The sequence below is a fragment of the Carlito syrichta genome, unplaced genomic scaffold, assembly GCF_000164805.1.
Source record: "Carlito syrichta isolate Samal-C Ts95f unplaced genomic scaffold, Tarsius_syrichta-2.0.1 Scaffold119772, whole genome shotgun sequence".
Taxonomy (NCBI): domain Eukaryota; kingdom Metazoa; phylum Chordata; class Mammalia; order Primates; family Tarsiidae; genus Carlito; species Carlito syrichta.
The window spans coordinates 245,943-263,200 of record NW_007063868.1 but is presented as its reverse complement, the minus strand read 5'-3'; the positions used below and the strand labels follow the sequence as shown (position 1 = coordinate 263,200).

Here is a 17,258-nt window from a genome sequence, read left to right as displayed (position 1 = left end):
GAGAAGTAACTGGAAAACAACCTAAATGAGGAGAATGATATAATTTGAGTTTTATAAAGATACTTTTGACAAAGATGTAGAAAACACATATGGAAGAGGAAGAAAGGTAGCAGGATAATAGTGACTGGGCTACACTGGTTACAAGAAAGATGGAAAGGAATAAATTTGGGATATATTTTGAAGATAGAGGTATCAGGATTTGCTGGTGGGTCTGGTGCAGCAGCTCATGCCCGAAATCCCAGCATTTCAGGAAGTCAAGGCAGGAGGATGGCTTGAGGCCAGGAGACCCCATCTCTACTATCTATCTATCTATCTATCTATCTATCTATCTATCTATCTATCTATCTATCTATCCATCCATCCATTTAATCATGTATCCATCATCTATCTATCTAATCTATGATTTGCTGATGGGTTGCATGTAGAGGGGGAGGAAAAGGAGAGAGTTTTAGAATGACTTCCGGTTTATCAAACTTGAGCATCTGGTAGTGAACAGGTGGCATTCACTGAGATAGGAAAGACAGGTGAGGGATAAGTTTGGATGGGGGGAATGAAGATTTCTATTCTAGTCATACCAAGTGTGAAAAGGAGACTAACTAACCAAGAGGAGATGTTAAGTAGGTGGTAAAGTGTGATATGTGATGTTGAAGTACAGTAAAGAGGCCAGGTTTACAGCAAGAAATCTTATTCTTATATGGGATTCCTTTGACCTTTAACCTTAAACTTCTCTTCCTTGTTTCATTCACATTGGGTAGTATTTTTGATTGTCCATACGCTATTAGCACCCTTTTCTTCTACTTCCCTTTGTCTATGAACTATATATTACTTCTCCTGTTAATACTGTTCTGCATCCCATATTTAAACTTTTTATATTTTGTCTACAGATTGAGCCTAAATGTTGAAAACTACTAAAACAGCATTTATAATATCATATAACCATATGAAGTTTGTTCACTTAGGGGCTAAGTCTTGTGCTAGGACTTAATGTCTTTCTCAGTGTGTCCAAAGCCCAGTGCCACTTGGAAAAAAAAAAGGTCCTAGTAGCCATGCCAAATAAATCATCTTCTTGAGATTAAAAATGGTTTTCCAGAAGAACTCTGAAGACATTAACTCCTTTGTCCTTTTGCATCAGTACTACTTGATGCTATATTGATTCTCATTTGTTAGACGGTGACTTATTTTTCTTTCCCTTTATGGAAACTTTTAGAAACGCATTATGATGTTTTGCAATTTTATAATGATGTGCAGGTGTATATCTTTTTCTTCTTTCATACTTGGAAATGTTCAGTAGACTTTTTCAGTGCCTTTTATCTAGGGAAACTCTCTTTTAGAGACTGTATAGAGTAATACTGTAGAGCACTGGTTATGAGTACAGGTACTGCAGTCAGGCTATCTGGGTTCAAATACCAATTACTCATTGTGTAGCCTTGGGTGACAGAGTTATTTGAAGAAGAAATTCAGAATATACCACTTCAAAATATGCCACTTTGGCATATTCACTATTTTGAGTTAAAGGCACCTGAAAACAGCAGATACAAGAAAGCATTCTGATCTTTTTCTTAAAAGCAGGAGAAAAAATTCCCATGTGAAAGGTGTCCTCCCTCTACCAGAAAGGATCATGCTTATAATCAAGCATAGCAATTTGAGGCTTACAAAAATCTACATAAACTTTGTGATACTAACCCTTATTTTCCTAGTCACTTCTCTACTTAGTTACCCTAGCCCAAATTCCTTTGCCATGTCACATTTTCACAATTTACTACTCTTTGTCCAATTGGGTCTTCATTTCCTTATGAAGATGCCCCTGTTATGTAAAACTTGTATTAAATAAATGTGTATACTTTTCTTCTGTTGATCTTTTTGTATATCTTAGGCTCAGCCAAACACTCTGAGAGAGTAGAGGTAAAGTTTTTCCTCCCTACACTTTCTTGTCTGAAAAATGAGAATATTAACAGTACTATGCTATTAGATTTTGTAGGATTGGTGGGAGAATTTAATGAGTTAATATTTTTAAAGTTTCATTAAGTGCCTGGGACATAATATATGCTCAGTAAATGTTGTTTTGATAATTATCTCACCTCTTAATTTTTTTTCTGGAGCTCTAGAAAACTTTGCTCTCCTAAACGAATCCTCCATTTTGCTTTTCTTCATTCATATTTTCTAGGTTTTTGTTTTGTTGCTTCATGCTTTATATTTTTTTGCCTTTCTCCTCCAAATTTTTTTTAAAAATTGACATAATTCTAATCTTTGGCTGGCCATTCATAATTAAGAATAGGAGGGGCACCAGTTTGATTTACCAAAGTAACTGGTGTGGTGGAAGTTGACATCTGGCTAAGACTCTAATGGTCTTAATGTTGGGACAGGGTGGAATACTCATGACTGGAGCTGTTATTTAAGAGACAGACTTTCAAACAACCCTCTGGCTCCCTCCTACCTCCTTTTCTTTCTTGCCTACTGACTGAGCCTACAGCTCCGTCAGGGGTTTTCTCAGATTATCTCTTCTTTCCTGCACCCTTCTAAGTATTGCATCTTTGCTCTTTTATCCATAGATAGTCTTCCATTCTTTCCTATGTTCCAAAAAGTTCTATCTCCCACCCTCTTTACCTTCATGGGTTTATTGCTTTGCTGCTATTTACAGTAATAGGGTCTTGGGAGGCAGGGAGTTTAGATGTTTGTGTTCAGAATCAGAGTTTAGATGTTTGTATCCTGAATCAGAAGTAGAAACTTCATTATCTTTCTAAAGCAGGTCATTGTTACAGATTATCTAATAGTTAGCCCTCTTCTTTAACTACCTCCCTTAAGGTCGAAATCATGCTGAATACTACAATTTCCTATGTCCTGACTGTCAATGTAGCTGCCCTTTGTGCTTAACTAGATTGACCAAATTGCGGAGGTCAGAAGGCTAAAATTCAGTGAGAAACTCCTGACCTGTAAAAGGAATCCTTTGTTGTCCACTGTCGTGTATTACAATAGTTTATTCGGAAGTTTATCTCATCAACTTTGTATGGGGCGAAGACTAGAGCAGGTGCTCAATAAATGCATGCTTGTTGAGACTTGATCCTGCACTTGTTTAAGACTTGCTAAATCCCATTCCAGAGGTAGAGATGACTAGGATGTGAGTTAAGAAACAGATACAACTTGAATAAAATGTGACTTTATTATCATGACATTGTCAGGTAAAATCAATTATAAATCTGAAAATGTTTTATTTATTAGTCTTTGTAATAGTATTTCCTAAATTATGTTTTGTGGCACACCAGTTATGTGAGATGATCTGAAAAATGGGTGGGATGACCAATAAGTGGGGAAAGCACAGTATTTTTTGTTTCCCTTCTAGAAAATTCATCATGCTTATGCTCAGAATAAAGGTTTTGATAGTTCTGAAGTTTTTTTAAAAATCTGTTTAACTTTCAAAAATTAATTGTTTACAAAACGTATTTAACTGGCTCTCTTGGTTTTTTTCTTTGGTGGGGGGGTTGGGGATGACAGTATCTGCAAACATCATGTAAAATTTGTATTCCTCAGAGTGCACGTTGGGAAATCTGCCATTTAGTATCAGCTATCACTTTAACAGTTACAATTATTAAAATATGGTGACAACAACAAGAAACAGGATGCTACTAAGTTTCTACCTTTAAGGCTGGCATTATTAATGATCAGTACTATTTTCATTATATTAAAAATGTTTGGAGACAAGCTGTCTGCTAGGAAGGGCTAACAATAAACTCTCCAAGGGCTGCCCTTGCTGTATATATGTTTTTAACTCCTGTACAGAAGTGACTTTTTTTGGAGGCGTCAGCACAACTAATATGTCAGAATTTGGAAGCGTAACCTGAGTAATGAAAAAGGTTTTTGCCATTGCTAACCTTACCTATTCCACAAGAAGCCTTTTGCATCCTGCTGTGTTTTACCGGCAAAACCAGTGGACATGTTGGTTTTTGGAAGTCACTCCTCTGGGTACTCTTAGTGTCATAAGGTGGTAGGAAGGCAGGTTCCGGTGCTTTACCATGTGACCACCAGTCACCCTTTATAGAAGAAAAATGGGAAACACATAATTGGATACTGTAGAATATAGTCCTGTGTTGCTTGTTGTTTACAAATGTTCAGTGATTAAGTTCAACAAGTTAGTGGATATTCTAGTACAAAAATAGAGTCATAAACTCTAAAACTAAATATCTTTCCAGAAAGACCATATTTATTAAAAGGCACTTAAAAGCCAGGCTCGGTGGCTCAGCCTGTAATCCCACACCTTTGGGAGGCTGAGGTGAGGGGATTGTCTGTGCCTGCGGGTTCAAGACCCGCCTGGGTAGCGAGACCTCATCTCGACAATAAATCAAAAAATCAGCCAGTCGTGGTAGTGCATGCCTGTAATTCCGGCTACTTGGAAGGCTGAGGCGGAAATATCACCGGAGCCCAGCAGGCGAGGCTGCGGTGGCCGGGAGCGGCCACTGCACTCCAGTCTGGGCAAGAGAGTGAGACTACAACTCAAAAAAAAAAAAAGGAACCTAAAAATGAGTTGTCATATGTTTAGCTAAAATACAGCTGTTAAATTCTTAAGCTACCTTCTATCAACAGATGAAATGGTAAACATCAGCAAAATAGTTGTATTTCTGTTTTGTACTACAATTTTATTATATGTACTTAAGGTGATTTTCAGAGTTTTTAGTTCACGACCCACATCTTAAAATACATTTGATGTCATGCAAGAGCACACAAGGCTGCACATACATAAACCGGAAACAAAAGTTTCGTGCTTATTCTTACTACATGAGGTACACTCAGCTATTTTCCTATTCTATTTTATTGCTTTCTATTACATTTCACAATACTGACTGAAATTCACACTGATTTATAATTTACTAATGACTCCATTTGAAAAACTGTGTTCTAAGGGAAAATATATCCAATGTTACTGAATTTTGAGTATGAAAACCTAAGTACACGAGAAAGAATGGGCAGATTTTTTATTAGCACACAAGACAATTTAATCTCTTAGAAGTTGAGAAAGTAGTAAGGGGAACTGTTATTCAACTCACTTGATCAGGTGGAAATAAGAGAAGCTTTGAGATAGGCAACTATGATTCCTAGGAGTTCTTGGAGAGGATTAGGGAATAAAAGTAAACTTTGGTGTACTCAAAACACATACCTTGGGCTATAGGGAAGCAGGCCTGTCTTTAAAAAGAGGAACCATGAGTCCACTGTCAAAGTCTTTCAAAATATGATTTAAAGGAGGATGAAGATGTGATTCTAATAAGTAAAATTCTGACAATATTCGAGACCCACCTGGGCAACTTGGTGAGACCTCATCTCTACAAATAAATCAAAAAATTAGCCGGGTGTGGTAGCATGCCCCTGTAGTTCCAGCTACTTGGAAGGCTGAGGCAGAAGGATCGCCAGAGCCCAGTAGGTCGAGGCTGCGGTGGCCGGGAGCAGCCACTGCACTCCAGTCTGGGCGAAAGAGTGAGACTCCAACTCAAAAAAAAAAAATTCTGACAATACAATTGAGACTACGTTGATACAAAAAGGAAGAGGCATCTGGAAAAAAAAAAAAAGATGTACTGCATAGGGAGACAGCTCTTAAACGAGCTTGGTATCTAAAAAGACAGGCATGTATAAAAGATGTGCACATTACATTTTAAGAAATTAATAAAGTCAACTTGTCAGAAGATTGTCAAGAAATTCAGAAATAGAAGAAATTTATGAAACATGCCAAAGGCAGCAAAAATAAGGTTTTCTGGAAAAAAATTATTTGTAGCAAAAAATCAAGGAAAGGCTAACAATTTGAAGAGAACATAGTTCAGAGCTAAAAGCTAAAACTACTCAACTTTAAGTTCTTTGTTAAGGGAAATTACCTTCAAACTGAATAAGATGTACAAAAGAAAGAACTAAGTCCTGGATAGCCAATGAGAGAATGCAACCTCACTTTGTCACTTCAAATGAGTGCCAGTTTTTGGGCTGATGACACATTGTAACCAAGGGTCATTTCTTCAGAGATCACAGAAATGCAGGAACTAGGGGATTTTGGAGACTAGATCAGCTAATGCCTCATCTTTCGGAATGGCCTAAAGGTGAATTTAAAAACTTAGGACTACTTTATATAGATTCTAGGAAAATTCTAGAACAGATTACTAAACAGATGGTGTCTTCTCACTTTCTGGCTGAAAATAGTCACATCTTACTGTTGTCAGAGCGCCTGCTTCTGGCAGCTTTCCTCCATTCCACTTCACAATGATCCCAGTGTTCAGTTGCCCCAAGGTTTAGCATTTATAGGCCTTATCTCACTTATTTTCATCACAACTTTATGAGGCAGGTACAGCCACAGTACAAATGAGAGAACTGTCAGGCAATTAAGTTGCTTCCCCAAGGTATGTCCCTAGCAGGCAGCTACACTGCCACAATCTAAATCCTCACGCCTCTGCACACACCTCTAATTTCTGTGCTGCACTGCAGTATTAAATCTGCTAATGGAATGCAAGACCAGATAAGCACAAACTTAATTACTTGGACAATAAAAATAAAGAGGCTCTCAGTACATGCCATAAGCCATTTTGTGCAGTTATAACAGAATACCTTCAACTGGTAATTTATAATGAACAGAAATTTACTGGCTTACAGCTCTGGAGGCTGGGAAGTTCCAGATCAAGGCACAGGTGGCTTTGGCAATTTTGAGTCTGAGATGGCACCTTCGACACTTGTCCTCACATGATGGAAGATGGGAGGACAAAAAGAGGGCAAAAGGGGATCAAACTTACCCTTTTATAATGGCATTCATTATACTCATGAGGGTGGCACCCTCATGGCCTAATCACTTTCCTAAATGTCCCACTTCTTAATACTTTTACAATGGCAATTGCATTTCAACATGAGTTTTGGAAGGGATAAACATTCAGGAAGTAACCTGAAAAAGTTCTTCTACAATTAAGTTGAAGGTATACACTTCATGTCATCTACTTTTGTTTGATCAGAAACTTATTTTGCTAATACCCAAGTTACTGGAAAAGTGACTCTGGGATAAAAGTGAACCACTAGGAAATGGACTTTAGTTTTTCTTAACCAAGTGTATAATACAAAGCTATCCGTAAAGCAGAGTTATCGGTTCACCTTTTGAGCAAACTTTTTTTGAACAGAGAATTTTACCAAAATGGTCTTAGTTTCACATAGAAAATAATGAACAATTTTTCCTAAAGTGTGATTAGTTTGTGAAAGCGTTCTGATGAATGTTATAAATTGGATGCATCGTCTCTTCAGCTAAGTGAAATCCTACAGTTCAAAAAATATTATCTTTCTTTTTTACAGATAGTGCACCCTATGCCTAAAGAGTAGGGTTTGTTCTGAAAAAGTAAAAGTGTGTATGCACCCATGTGACACATGCATGTCTTTTTGGTCCAAGCATTTGCTCATAAAAGATTTTGAGATTAAAGAAAGAGATAGATGGAGGCTTGTTTTTATCTTTACCTCACACCAAAAAGAAAGACTAACAAAGCATGTACTGTTCTGTGTACCATCACTTACACTGGATTGCGGGGGCTGACATGGAGTTATTTACAACAGAGTAAGCCAAACTGGGAAAAGTCACACAGTGTGATGGCTCTGTCTAGGATTCAGGGAAAAGACCTCATCTCACAGATTGTAGAGGGAGTTTTGTCTAAAGAGATAGTTGTTTCAAACCAAAACTCTGGACTCAGAGAGAGAAAGAAGTCCTCCCCCTCACTGTAAACCTGTCTGACAGTGGGTGGGACCCCATGGTTGGGAGATGCCTGGAGATTTCTGATGGCAGAGTCCTTTCTAACCCTGCCATGGGAAGGCCTAAGGGCTATTGCACTGTGGACCCCTTAGACACATTTGGAAGCCAATGTAAGGAAGTCTTTGCTCTACTTCTGTTATCACTAATCTCTCAGAAATATTGATAATGTTGCTTATTTCTCATCCTTAAGGAAGAATCCTCAGGGGAGAAGTGGTACAAGCAAGTGAAGCATCCTGGAGAAACCAGTTAAGAGAATGCAGTGGCCTCACTAATCATCAGAGAAATGTAGATCAAAGCCACATCAAGATACCACCTAACCCCCCACTCCCGCCCCCTGCCCAGTAAGAATGGCCATCATTAATAAAACAAACAACAACAGATGCTGGTGAGGGTGCGGAGAAAAGGGAACGCTGATGAGAACGCAAACTCGTTCAACCTCTAGGGAATACAGTGTGGCAATTTGTGAAAGAACTAAAAATTGACCTTCCATATGACCCAGCAATCCCCCTACTGGGAATATACCCGGAGGAACTCAAATCATTCTACAAAAAAGATACCTGCACATGCATGTTTATTGCAGCACTATTCACGATAGTAAAAACATGGAATCAACCATGCTGCCCATTGAAACTGAACTGGATTTTTTAAAATGTGGTACATATACAAAATGGAATATTATGCAGCCATAAAGAAGGACAAACATATGGACTTCACAGCAACTTGGATGGATTTGGAGTCTCTCATACTCAGTAATCTATCACAGAAACAAAGAACAGAGTACCACATGTTCTCATGCATAAGTTGACTCTGAACAATTACCATAAGAAAGGGATTGGCAGTAGTGCGATACTTCGGAAGTGGGGGTAAGGGGATGGACAGGGGACACAACATCAATAAGGGTACCTAATCTCAAACTAGGCAAAGTGGGGACCAAAGGGAGGCCTAAACTTTACCTATACAACGAAGGTACACCTAATCCTGAATTATACTTTATATCTTCAAAATAAATAGGTAAATAAAATTTTAAAAAATAAAAAAGAGAATTCAAGCTAAGCTCCACAGCTTCAGCCACTATGGCCTGGCCAAGAAGGCTGGTGGTGACCGTGGGCACCTGTGGAACAAAATCATACTTTGGGGATTCCCAAGGAAATATGGACTTTTGACAAAACCTACACAGACAATCACATTTTACTAGTAGAGTTTAATGGCAGTAAAAAATTGAAGCTCTATCACAAATACTATGGCAGTCAAGGTCACATTGGTGGCATGTTAAATTCATCTCTATTTTGCTATAGATACCATGAGTACTAAAAAAAAAAAACTCTTTCAAAGCAATTTATAATGGCTCCCATAACAATTATTCCCAAACTGTGCTCTGTGGAACACTAGTTCTCCAGCATATTAATAGATGTTATGTAAAAGAGGTTTCTATAGTTAAATAAATTTGGGAAATAGTGAGATAAACAAAGGTAAACAAGCTTATCACAGAATTTCTGAGAACCTTTATATACTAATGTGAATTGTGAAGCACTCAGAAAGGTTTATAAAAATACAACTTTTCCAAAACATATTTGACTTTGGAAATTTATTTTGTTAAGTATGGGGGGAAGGGTTAGTGCTCTGAAAAATAAACTTTGGAAAATACAGACTTAGTATAATCTCTTTTAAAGTATCAACATTAAAAAAATATAAGACAATCAAACTAGTTTTTTTTGGAAGTGACTAAGCTAAAACTCCTTTTTTATGCGCCCCAATATTATGCCCCTAGATATAAATGTATAAGTGATAATTTCATATAAAAATATTGCAAATAAAACCGTTTAACATGGTGTGTGTCTTAAAGATACCATTTTAGCAAAACACATAAACCAACAGATGTCATTCTAAAATACTTAGGCAACTTTACTTTCTTTACTCTTATTAATTTGTTTTTTTGTGTCAGTGTCTCACCCTGTTGCCCAAGCTGGAGTGCAGTGGCATGACCACAGCCTGGTACTTCTGGGCTTAGGTGATCCTTCTGTCTCAGCCTCCAGAGTAGGTGGGATTACAGGCACGTGTCACAATGCCTGGATTTCTCTCTTTCTATCTCTATCTCTATCTATTTTTAAATTTTTTGTAGAGACAGGTTTTGTTATATTGCCTTGGCTGATCTCAAACTCCTGGCCTCAGTTGATACCCCTGCGTCAGCCTCCCGAAGTGCTGGGATTACAGACATAAGCCACTGCACCTGGCCTCTTTACTCTTGTTTTAAAGACAGTGTTACTATAAACCAGTTAATTTTTTTCCTAATTGAGCTAACCTTTATAAAGAAACATTATCTGACTTAAGAAGTTCATCTTAAACAAAGGACAAAGTTTACAGATATGTAAAATATGCGTTGTTACTCCTTGAGTACTTGGAAGTGAGTATATTTAAGGTTTGTTGTGTTTGTTTTTTAAATATAAACATTGCCTTCCCTCCACACCCATATCAAACATGCTTTTAACTTTGTGATGCATCTTTGACCTTTCTCTGTAACTCTTCCTCATTCATATTCATTATTGGCCTCTTTTACCTGAGCTCTTCATCTCCAACTTACTTTCACCATCTCTTAAAGGCCCAGCACTGAAAAACAATGGTTCCACTAGTACTCTGTCACCTAGTCTTGCTGATAGCAGCTTCTAACATCTTTGTTCACTTTTTTCAAGATACCTGTAGACTAGGAGTGAGAGAAAATTATTTGAGATCAGTTTTCTAAACTTTTACATTTCATATTTCTATTCTCAAACATGTTGTTTCATTTTATAAACCTTCCTTGTCTCTGATGTAAGGATGGGTTCCTTTAACAGTTTGTTTAAGATTCAGCCCTGAACTAGAACTCTGGAAAGTCATTCATTAGCTTTTGTAAGAAATGAGAACTTCACTAACTTGGATTTCTACACCAAATTAATTTCCCCAGTATAATCTCTGGTCTAAAAATCATAACTGATTTCTTTAAAATCTAAATAATTGGCTGGGTGCAGTGGCTCATGCCTGTAATCCCAGCACTTTGGGAGACAGAGGCAAGAGAATTGCCTGAGCCCATGGATTCGAGATCAGCCTGGGCGACTTGATGAGACCTTGTCTTTACAATAAATCAAAACTTAGCTGAGCATGGTGGCAGGTGCCTGTAGTTCCAGCTACTTGGAAGACTGAAGCAGAAGGATCACCTGAGCCCAGCAGGTCGAGGATGCTGTGGCTGTGAGCGTGCCACTGCCCTCCAGCGTGGGTGACAGAGCGAGATGCCGGCTCAAAAAAAAAAAAAGTCTAAATAATAAGTATAAGAGCATCTATTGGCAAGTTTATAAAATGAAACAGCCTTAATACTGTCTTTGTAAGGGTTTAGTTCATGCTAGTAAAGCCTATTTGACCACAGGAATTCCTGCCCCGAGAAGACCTCACATTCATACACAGCACTACGGGGTACTGTCTTATGACAAGAACAGATGTTATCAGTGTGAAGTGAGCTCACAGAAAGCAATCTCCACTTAAACGGCAAGTTAAATCACTGCGTCTAACTCACAGGGATGAGGAAAGAAGTGGAGAGTAGTGTGAGGCTGAGACTGCTATAGTCGTCTAAGACCATTTAGATGGCTTACATTCCCTCGGTGGAAAATACCTACGTGAGGGATGATTATTTCCTCTGCTGTTGCATGTTTTGATTACCACCTGTCAAACACTTACTGGACTGGCACTGTCCTAGGAGCAGCACTGTCCTGGGTCCTCTCTCATAGAATCCTGTTCTCAGTGGCAGCTATGGGCTCCTCAGTCCCCACGACCGTGTAGAGAATAGCAGACTAGAACTCTGCTGCTGCTAGGAGCTAATGTTAGTGAGTGCTTCCTTTGTGCATCATGAATGCTCTTCTGCCAGGTCCCTACGAGGTCACTTCTCTCACCCTCCCTCAGGTCTTCACTCAAGTGAAGCCTCCTCTGACCACCTACTTAAAACTGCCTCCAGCATTCCTTAGTCCCCCTTCTATGCCTGCCCTTATATGTAACATTGTAATACAGCTTATTTGTTTTATGTATTCCCTCACTAAAATGTAAGCAACATAAGGACAGGATCATTTTCCCATTAACTTTGTTCACTGCCCTCTGTATCCCTAATGCCTAGAATAGTATCTGACAAAAATACTTACCTATTTTAATCCTCACAAAAACCCTATGAGAGAGACAATCACAATTCTTATGATCCAGATAAGAAAACTGAGCTTAGAAAGAGTAAATGACTTGCCGAAAGTCACACAGCAAGTATGTCGCAGCAACAAAAAGGAATGAACTAGTGACACATGCAATAGCATGGATAAATCTCAAAGGCATTATCTGAGAGAAAAAAGACTGGTCCAAAAAGCTACATACTGTATAATTTCATTTACATGACTTTCTGGAAAAGGCAAAACTATAGAAAACAGAATAGTGGATGCTGGATGACAAAAGGTCATGGAGGAACTTTTGAGGGTGATGAAAGTTTCATAGCTTAATTGTGGAGGGGTGGCATGACTACACCTTTGTTAAAACTCACAGAATTGTACACTAAAAAAAAAAAAAAGAATTTTACTGTGTAAATGTGGCAGGCAGAATAATGCTCCCTCTGCCCCAAAGATGTTCATGCCTTAATCTCCAAACCTGTTGATATATTACCTTACATGGAGCCTTATATGTTTTGAATAAATAGTAATTATTATTTTACAGAAAGTATCTGAATTACTGAGTATCTTGAGAAATTTTTATATTAGAATATATGTCACAAATATAATATTACACAAGCAATTTCTTTAATAATCTCCAAGCAAGACTTAGTGGCTATAATGTGACCTAATTTAGAAAAACAATTGGATTCCTTCCATAGATAGATAGATAGATAGATAGATAGATAGATAGATAGATAGATGAACATTAACAGACAGAATAGTTCCAAGTTACTGCTTTTAACTATTGGATTAGAAATAGTAGGTCATGTCCTTTAAACAGTCTGTGAACAAATTATCCTGCAAAACAGTTTCTGAATTTAAATCTCTATTTGTATACAACGAACATCTATCCAACCTGCTTTTCTGGCCCTTTTTTGGGATCTATGTAGGGAACTGGTTCATTGCACGTTCTCCCATTAGTGTTAATAAATTTAGCATAATATATACGTCCTCTCCCGACACATGGTTTTGAATGTTGTAAACTTTTTCCAGGTTTATTTTCATGTTTGATTTCTTCTTTTTCAGTTAGATACATTATACCAGCATCTTCTATTTTATGCTGTCTGAAAAACACAATTAAAAAGTAAATCATTTACCCCATAACCATTTCAGCACTGAGTCATAATTATATAAAATAAGATTTAAATATATTACAAACATCAGTCAAGATAATTTAGGCTGTATTAATAGTTAGAAGGGTCTGTACTATTAAAATTTGGGAGTCTATCTTCTAATTCTAAATCATATAAGAGATAAAAAGATTTGTTAATAATGATTACTCATCATTATATACCAGTGCAGTGCACTGACTGTCATTTGCTTGGAGTAAAGAAAGAACAATGATTTGGACAGGCTTATAGATCATGCTTGCCATACTTATGCATGTGGATAATTTACATGCTAAACTTATCTTTTTAAAAAGTTTTATTACCAAAAAATGGCTTTCTTCCCCTCTTTATCTAGTAAACAGCCAACTGGATAAGGTTAAACCATTCCATTTTAAAAGTTCACCTGGCAAACTTAAAGCTACCAAATCACCACCACTATGTATCTTTTCAAGAAAAGACACCATGCAGACTGAAAAAATCAATTCAATCACATCACTTCTTGCGTCAGGTAACTGCACTGTTCCAAAATACAAGTTATTCAGATAAAAAATTGAAGAACGGTTTATGAAAAAATAGCTTATCAAATTTGTATTCTTTTAAATAAGGAAAAATAGACATTGGAAAAGGCGATGTTTTAAAGCATCACATACTTGAAAAATAAAGAATATATGAATTTGAATACTTACATAGAAGCTTTTAAAACCAAAGCCGTGATCTAACATGTGAGTCCATAAGATTCCAAATGAATAGAGAAAGTGGGTAGTTCGGTTTAACCTTACACACAGCCCTTAAAATATAATGCCTACCTTCCTTCAAACCAAAGCCAGGTCCATCTCTTCTACGTCATTTTTCAATTAAAACTTGCCAGTGACTTTCTATGCACTTACAATAAAACACTGCCTCTTAATTGTAGCACTAAGGCCCGTGTGACCTGCTCTAGCTAGTCTCTTCAGCCTCACTCTAGCCAGCCTGCCTTCTTTAAATTTTTACATCAACCTCTTTTCCCCTCAGGGCATTTGCACATGCCATTCTCTCAGCCTGGACAGCTCTTCCCCAGCTCCCATCGCAGCTAGCTCATTACATTTAGGACCCATCTTAAAAGTTATCTCCTGCCAGGTGTGGTGGCTCACATCTATAATCTCAGCACTTTGGGAGGTGGAGGCAAGAAGACTGCCTGAGCCCAGGAGTTTGAGACCAGCTTGGGCAACATGGCGAGAACTCGTCTCTACAATAAATAAAAAAATTAGCGAGGCATTGTGGTGTGCACCTATGGTTCTAGCTACGTGGAAGGCTGAGGCGGAAGGATCACCTGAGCCCAGTAGGTCAAGGCTGCAGTGGCCGTCTGTCAGTGTGCCATTACATTCCAGCCTGGGTGACAGAGTGAGACTCCAACTCAAAAAAAAAAAGTTATCTCCTAAGAAGCTTTTCCTAGACTTTCCCCTTTCCACCTCATGTGTTCTGTTTTAGTACTTTGTTCATTTCTTCTATAACTCCACAATTTTTTTTACATACCGGTATTTGCTTACTTTTTTTTTTTAACGTGTGAAAATTGTTTCATTCTTCATTATGTTCCTAACATCAGGACAAGCGTCCTGTTCATCAAACGTAAATGAATTGCCATTATAATATTTACATACTTATACCGGGTGATCTGCTGGGATTGTTTTTCACTCCGGCCTTGTTTAAGCTGTATGCCCTCAACCATCACTTCAGCACACATAAAAACATTCAGAATTTTTGGATTCTAGTTGCCTGCTTCCAAAAAAAAAATTGCTTTCTGAAAAGGATGTGGAAAAACTGATATCTGGTAAAGTGTAAATAACTTCTAAGCCTTTTCTATTACCTTTCCAGTGATATAAGTATTTATTTAAAGGTGGAGACTTTGGGGTCAATTAATTGATCCTTGTAGACTTCCGGCATCAGTTTGTCCCACCTTTTTTTTCATAGTTGTCTCTCAGCAATACACTTGTACTGGAATCAGTTCCTTGGAAAGGACTGTGGCTATCTGCTTGCATACTTACATTTATATGATTAAGCACTTGTGGTGTGTGAATGGCTATAACTGATACATAAATGTGAAATATATGACTTTGTAGCAATCTCTTGCCTGAAGGAAAACATAGATTAAAAAAAAACTGGGGGGCACACCTCATCGACAAGGGTACCAGCATGATGAACATTTGTATACCTAACCCTAAATTGTGCCCCACATATTTAAAATTAAAAAAGAAAAACAAACAAACAAACAAACAACCTAATGAGCTCAGTAGTCAATTAGGCCTGGATTAGAATTCCAGTTCTGCTATGTAATACCTGAGCCTTGGTTTCTTCATTTGCATGATAAAGACAATCATCTATTGTGAAAGATGTGAAAAAAAAAAAACACTGAATAATTCATTCTTTCAACAGATATTTATTGAATTACTTGCCAGATGCTGTGGGAGGCAGTGAGGATACAGCAGTGACAAAGTTAACAAAAATTCCTGCCCTCACAGAGCTTACATTCTACTGGGGGAAGGCAGGTGGGGAAAGGCAGATGGGAAATCAAGTAATACAGTCTGTTACGTGGATGGTGTTAAGTGCGAAAGACAATAATAACGCAGGGAATGGGATAGGGGAGTGCAGAAATGTGGGAGGTTAAGTTTGCATTTTTAGGTAGGATGGAGACAGCGCTGTGAAGGTGGCAACTGAAAAAAGGGGGGAGGGAGAGAGCGCCATGGATATTTCAGGGATATTCTAGCAGAGTGAGTTATAACTGCCTCAGGTTTGCAGCAAAGGTGTGTACCCACTCTTAGCACAGTGTTTCTCAAAGCACCAGACGCTGGAGTGGCAGCACTGGCATCAACCTACTAAGTCAAGACTTTCGAGGCTGGTTCCCAGGAACTTGTTGAACCAGCTGTTTAGCTGATTCTAACACACACTGAAGCTTTAGAACCACTGTTCCAGGGACAAAAATACTGGCTTTAGATGAAGGTACCCCTGGCTCCACATCTCTCTCAACCATCATCAATCTTGAGTCAGTGGTTGTCAACATTTAGGGTACTTGGAATCACCTGGATGTCCTGTGAAAGTTCAAGTGATTGAGCCCCACCCCCAGAGTTTCTGATTCAGTTATGTCTGGGGTCTGGAGCTTCCCAGGAATTTGCATTTCTTGTCTTTTCTTTTTTAGTGCAGAGATAATGGCTTGCCAAATTGCACAGGCTGGTCTCGAACCCGCAGGCTCAGGCAATGCACTCTCTTCAGCCTCCCAAAGTGCTAGGATTACAGACTGAGTCACTCACAAGGTGCCAGGTGATGCCGGTTGGAAGGCCAGCCTTTGAGAATCCCTGCAGATGACAGGAAGGAGGCCAGTGTGCTGTAGAGTCCCAGAGGGAGGTAAGCTGTGTTTAAGGCTGGGTAGGGGGAAAGGGCTCGCTGTGTAGGCCTCACAGGCTGCTGTAGAAGCCTTGGTTTTTAACTCTATGATGTCCGATGAAGAAGAGTGATCTGTCTTAAGCTGTAAAAAGGCCACTCTGGCTGCTGTGTTAAGGAGGCTGCAGAGGGACAAGGCAGGCAGTAAAGCCACTAATTAGAAGGCTATGGCAGCAAACAGGCGAAGAAAGCTGGTGCTTGGGACAAGGTGAGGATGATAATAGAAGTGATGAATCGTGGTAGCTTCTGGATAATTTTAAAGGTAAAGAACCTACAGAAGCTGTCAATAACTTAGATGCGGGGTGTGAGAAGGAGTAGCTGACTTCAATAACTTTTGGCAGGTAATGCGTGGCAAGTCCCTGACATACAGTGTGTGCTCAGTAAATGGTGCGTTTTAAAAATTATTGGTTTAATCTCTCGGCCACTAGGAATCAGAGGTGGCAAGGGGACTGTGTGAGGTTTGGCCAGGACTGTCCGAGCTGAGGACCCATCCCCTGGGGCTCACCTACCCCTTCCCCCCGAAGGAGGGGAATATTTTTGGAAGGGGAAATGAAAAACCAAACCCAGCACTTACTGCTGCTCATCGGCCTCTGCCTCCATGAGTCCCTACGGCCTGGCACGAGGCAGCGAGGAACCGCGCAGGAAGAACTGCGACTCAGTCCTGGCAGGAAAGGGGCGCGCAGAGCGCGGCGACTGTGACTCGTGCGTTGCTAGGCGACGGCGGCCTTCCGGCGCGCGGCCTCGGAGCCGGGCGAGGGGGCGGGACCCGCTGCGCGCAGGCGCAGC

At 39.1% G+C, this 17,258-nt stretch overlaps 1 protein-coding gene across 1 annotated transcript in view; it reads right to left on the bottom strand.

Moving 5' to 3' along the window:
• The window catches only part of CUNH2orf73 (chromosome unknown C2orf73 homolog), a 33,590-nt gene that overhangs the window by 12,384 nt on the left and 3,948 nt on the right, over positions 1-17,258 (bottom strand). Inside the window, exons 3-4 of the mRNA XM_021707512.1 lie at positions 12,809-13,016; positions 3,872-4,025 (exon numbers count right to left, since the gene is read on the bottom strand). Coding sequence (XP_021563187.1) covers positions 3,872-4,025; positions 12,809-13,016 — 362 coding nt within the window. The remainder of the gene's footprint in view (positions 1-3,871; positions 4,026-12,808; positions 13,017-17,258) is intronic.